Source organism: Lotus japonicus, chromosome 4 (assembly GCF_012489685.1).
Source record: "Lotus japonicus ecotype B-129 chromosome 4, LjGifu_v1.2".
In the NCBI taxonomy this organism is placed as follows: domain Eukaryota; kingdom Viridiplantae; phylum Streptophyta; class Magnoliopsida; order Fabales; family Fabaceae; genus Lotus; species Lotus japonicus.
Genome location: NC_080044.1, coordinates 8,607,015 through 8,612,454, shown reverse-complemented (window position 1 = coordinate 8,612,454; position 5,440 = coordinate 8,607,015). Strand labels below are relative to the sequence as shown.

The window sequence follows — 5,440 nt, the reverse complement described above, 5'->3', positions numbered from 1 at the left end:
ACTGTGTATGGTATCATCCTTAGTCAATTCCTGAACTTTCTTCTTCATAAAGTCGTCCAAATCGGTAAACACTTGTCAAAGTTTCATATGCGTTACATCAGAAATCTAAGCGTGAATAAGAAAATAATTATTTCACATATCTTAAAAACTAGGGTCTTACAGTGAGGGGTCGATGATCAATTTGAGATAACTGAATTCAATGAGTTAGGAATCACATTATTTAAAGAGCATTGGAGATGAATTGACACGTCATTTAAAAATTTAATGTGTCAAACAAAAAGTAAGAAAGAAGAGTTATGTTGTCAACGTTATAATATACGCATAAGAATTAATATATTATAATAGCTTCATTATCTCTATCACGCACACAAGATGTGATGAAACTAGTTAAACTTCTCTTTTTCTCTTTTATATCTTGAAAGCAGTTTAATGTGTTCACTTGACCTTAAATTCCGTAAAGTTCGCAGTAGTAACATCTCTTTCTTGGTGCTTTTAGTGGGAAGGTCTGGTTCTAATCCAAAGTGAACAAAATGATTTCTATGGTCTACAATGTACAAAAAAGCAAAAGATAACCGGAAGTCTGAAAACTTCAATTATTCTTTTTTGACCTCTCCTAGCCACTCAATAAATAATAAAAGTAATGATAATAATAGTAATTACAATAACAACAATTATTTAAATTGAAGAAATCTTTAGGAAAAAGAAAATTTAAGATCACACTTAATGAGTTTGATTTTTATGCAATTGATAATTGAATATATGTAACCTGCATGTCTAAGAAACTATTAATAATCAGTGTAATTATCCGTGAACTACTTAATAGTTTCTAATATCATAGCCGTATTTGTCATGGCTTTAAACACACACTTTTGTGGACTTTTTTTTTACTTCTCACTGTGTTGCCGTCTAAAACTACTACAAAAGTGAGTGTTGTGACACTGCGCTCTTAAGAAATTTCTATTATTCAATTTTTTTTAATAATCTAACTATAGCTATTTTTATTGAATGAAATTTGCAAAGATGCCGACCAACATCTCCAATCATGATGCCTTTTCTCTTTTGTAGCAGCTTTTTGGAGGTTTTGGTCATAGATATATAGCACTACAATACCTTTAACAAATTTTCATATACTAATACATCAAGTGGCAAAATAATAAGAACATATTGAATTTTAGAATTAATGTTTAAATTTCACACTACAAAATTCTCCATTATGCATTCTTTGCATATGGGTATATGGCTTCACCATGAATTTAATTGAGAAGCCTTTTGGAGTTCTTGTTTGATTTTTGATTCGTTGTACCTGAATGATTACACCAGTTTTTTTGTCCAAGCAGGAAAAAATTCCTCTGTTCTAAAGTCCCCATTAATCATCATGAACAGAGAAAAGGTGCAGGGAGCTTGCATAATAATTGCACAGCACAAGTTCGCAGCTATTGAAATTAAATCCTTCCTTCTGCATATGCATGACTCGGAGCGTTTTTCAGATGGTGATGTCAATTATAGCTCCTTTTCTAGATATACATTGAATTGGAAGAAAGCTGATGGTGATAGCCTGATAGGTGTTGGATAATATTGTTGAGCAACCAAAAAAAAAGGATAATATTGTTGAGACAACAACTTAATTGCAAATACCAGCAGACTATATACTTTCCCTACAATATGTGAAAAGAGTTATGGTAACGGTTTCATTTTATAAATTATTAATTATTAAATATGTATTTGGTCCTCTAAGGTCAGTGTTCTTTTGTTTAGGCCCCTCTAACTTTTTTTTGGAAAATACTCCTAAATGAAAAATAATACTCAGGTTTCAGGCTCAACCATCACCTTCCGTCCATTATTTACTAAATTACCTAACGGACGCTCACGTGACATGATTTTGGAGAGACCTAAACGTAAAGAACCATAATTTTTTAGGGACTTAAACCAATGAACCATGATTTTAAAGAGACCTAAAACCCAATTTTTATCATAGTCTTAGGTCCCTCTAAAATCATTGATCTTTAGTTTATAAAGGACAGAAGGTGACTGTAAAGGAGTATTTTCCAAGACCACCACCTTCACACCTACATGAGTTTGTGTTTTGGGTGTTGTGATTTTTTGTTTAATTTTTTCTTTTTAAAATATTTGTTATTAATTTAATAATCTCGACTGACGTATCCTGAGCCAGATTAGTCATGTTGAGCCCTTTTTCCTGTGGAGACTGGTGGCCAAAGGAAAAAAAAAATATCTCGACTGACTTGTGCAATTACTGCAATTTAACAGCTGGCTTTACATATTTAATGATAATTTTTATATATGTTTCAAAAAAAATGATAATTTTTATATAAAAAACACGAAAGTTTTTTTTTTCTCAACATTCATAACTTTCTCAAAGTTGTCTATTTATGGCAAAAAGAAAAAGAAAAAAAAAAGGCGCCAAACCCAATTGTGATTTATGATTTATGATTTATGATTCCTGGTCTTGAGTGTGAACATGTTTTTTATTTTAAGAGGAGTCTGAACATGTTATGTTAGAATAATGAATAATGAATAATGAGTCATGCTAGAAAGATTACCAAAGCCATATCAAACATTAAACATTCTGTACAATTAAGTTTATCTTTGGAACGTGTGCAAGATCACATAACATTAACAAATTAACATGAAATCAAATATATTTAGCATCAATTTTTCTTTTGTTTATAAATTTTGGTCGACTTACATCATTACCATAATACTAGTATATAAACATGAAGCATGAGTTTAATTAGAGTTAGTAAATCTCAGACTCTCAGCAAGTGAACAGAGTCATGGTTTAGCAGCCCATGATTTTTCAGTCATAAAGGCCGGCCAAGCATGTTTTACACCAATTAATTAATGATCTCCTCCTCCTCTTGGTAATCATAAAGATCAGGTGTTAAGATCTTTTGTCTCTCTGTTTGGTATTTAATTTCCTGTCCCACCAATACCATTGTTTCATGTCAATTGAGAAAAGATATAACCCTTATAACCGTACATGAGCGATTTATAAATTACATGATACAATTTTATTTGTAGAACAGAGAATGAAGCACCAAATTCGGGAAGAGAGGATTTTGATAAAAAAATTAGGGGCAAAGTATGATTAAGCTCCAGAAAGTGAAGAATTGAATAAGGGTACTCATCCCTTTTTGAAGAGAGAGGGGCCACCTTGGTAATTACATTAAAAGTAGTAACATTTTGATCACTTTGAAATTTCAAATCTCTTTCTCTCACTCAGTAGGAATCATGGCAGCCAAAGCAAAAGAGAGGGGTTGGGTTAATACAATAAAGAATGGGAGAAAAGGAGAGAAGCACGTTAGCAACCCCATCTTAGAGTCACAAACTGCTGCAAAAAGCTCTTCTTCATCACTGTCATCACAAATGAAAATTCTTTGCTCTCTTCCTCCAACTCTCTCATACTTTCAGTTTTCTTTGTTCATGCAAGAACCCAGGAACGATTCAACCACAAGGTAATGACAACAATAGCTCCCTTCTTACGATCTTCCTCTGCCCCTTTCTCTTTTTCACAAACTTACACACACACACACTCATGTTGAAAATTTTACCTTATTCTTATGTTTTGTGCTTTCTGCCCTTTGCTCTAACATATTCTTTCTTCCTTATTAGTAAACATTATTGGTAAGAAGTGTGATCATCTATAAGCTAGGAGTTTTTATTCAATTTTTTTAAGTTGATCATGGAGAAATGCTCACATTCTTCCTCTAATAGCATGTTTAGAAAATTGATTCTATGGAGAAAGCGTTTGTGAGTAGCTTCTGAGTGTCATAATTAATTTTGAGAAAAAATACACTGAACCAAATATGGTATAATTCGTTTGACCAGGGACAGATTTATGTTCATGGCAGATGGGGCAGTCGCCCTCAAGAGAAAAAAGTTTTCTTAATATAGTATTCAATTGTTATATTCGTCCCCTAAAAAATTTATACCATAGTTAGTAATTATTGATTTTGGTTAATATGTTAAATTTTCTCCCCCTTACTAATTTTTTTTTCTTCTAGTTTGGTCATGGGTTTAGACCAAGTCTAATTTTGCATATATTAGTCCTTTCAATCCTTCATGATGCTATGAATATTCGGGGAAAGTCCATTCTCTGGCTGACCAGCTTTTTAGAATTTGTCAACAGTGAACCTAAAATTGGAATTTACAAGTTGTTACTAGAGGCAAGTTTAGATTAACTTTGTTACAAGTTCTTAAAACCTAACCATACAAATTAATTATGGCTCCAAATTTAAAATTCAACCTGCATAATTGCTTTTATCTTTTTTTCAAGTGTGGGAAAAAAATGAATGTAGTGAAGGGGGTGAATTATCAAGCTGCAACTGCATCATCTCAAATGCATGACATCAAATTTATTTCAAGTTGCAGGAAGCCTTGGTATCAGAGAGCAATGCAAGTTTCTAGCATATGGAAAATCATTTCCAAATCCTCACAAATTCCCACACCAAACAATTCAACTTTATGGAAGAGGTCAATGCCAAAATCTCCACAAGTCCCAACATCAAGTCCTCACAGCAAGAACAAGCTAAGAAAATGCACCTCTCTAAAGGCCGCCACCTCCTTCACAAGGGTGTGTCTTTGTGCACCAATGTATTCCTACAATGAAATTTTAAAAGCAGAGGTTCCACCTAGAAGAAGCAATAGCTACCCAAGATCATCAAAACCATTGCAAACTGCACAAGAAATTAGAACTCATAGTGCTAGGCTCAGCACTGAGGGAATTACAAGGAGATCAGTATTCAGGGGTAAATCCTTGAATGATGATGTTCTAATGAGGAGGTTTGTGATTGAGGAAGAGGCAATGATGCAGAGAAGGAGAAATCAAATGGAAGTTATTAGGAGGAGGAGTGTAATGAGGAGAAAGAAGCTTGGGCCTAGTCCTCTTAGGAGAATGGTTATGGCAGAAGATATTGGACAATTTAATTGATTAGTGTTGATCCAGTCCAATTGGTGAATTTTGATTGCCTATTTGGTATCACACCTATTCCTTTTTTTTCTTCTTGGCATTGATTTTCTTCACTGAAAATTTTCACCTCCTGTGAGCAAGTTTCAACAACTGGGTTATATTCTAGTTACAACATATTAGATTTTATGACCCAATTTTATGTGGGTATAATTTAATGGCATTGTTGTGTATAGCTCAGAATCACAATGTTAATTTCCTTTCTCTGTTCAATTCCATGGATTAATTAGAAATTGAAAAATCATTTCTGAATCTATATGCCGTGTTTGTTTCCATGTAAATTGAGTGGAAGGATAATAGAAGGAAGAGATTTTGACATGAAAATCAATTTTTGTGTTTGGATAAGATAATGCAATCAGATCCTGCTCTTATCTGTTGTTTGTTGCGCCAACATGATAAGATAATATTGCAATCTTACTCTTATTATATCTTGTCCATCATGTGTAAAAGTTATCA

General features: G+C 33.0%; 1 protein-coding gene across 1 annotated transcript; it reads left to right on the top strand.

The window, feature by feature from the left end:
* The first annotated feature begins 3,064 nt into the window (after positions 1-3,064).
* Positions 3,065-5,142, top strand: LOC130715709 (uncharacterized). Its single transcript, XM_057565828.1, has 2 exons — positions 3,065-3,473; positions 4,390-5,142. The coding sequence occupies exons 1-2, from the start codon at positions 3,250-3,252 to the stop codon at positions 4,946-4,948; spliced, it is 783 nt and encodes a 260-aa protein (XP_057421811.1). The 5' UTR covers positions 3,065-3,249; the 3' UTR covers positions 4,949-5,142.
* The last annotated feature ends 298 nt before the right edge of the window (positions 5,143-5,440 follow it).

Bases quoted from the DNA above. Each gene is read 5' to 3' on its own strand.
- LOC130715709 (XM_057565828.1), top strand. From the start codon at position 3,250: ATGGCAGCCAAAGCAAAAGAGAGGGGTTGGGTTAATACAATAAAGAAT. The intron at 3,474-4,389 runs GTAATGACAACA...TTCAAGTTGCAG, and splicing joins AGGAACGATTCAACCACAAG to GAAGCCTTGGTATCAGAGAG.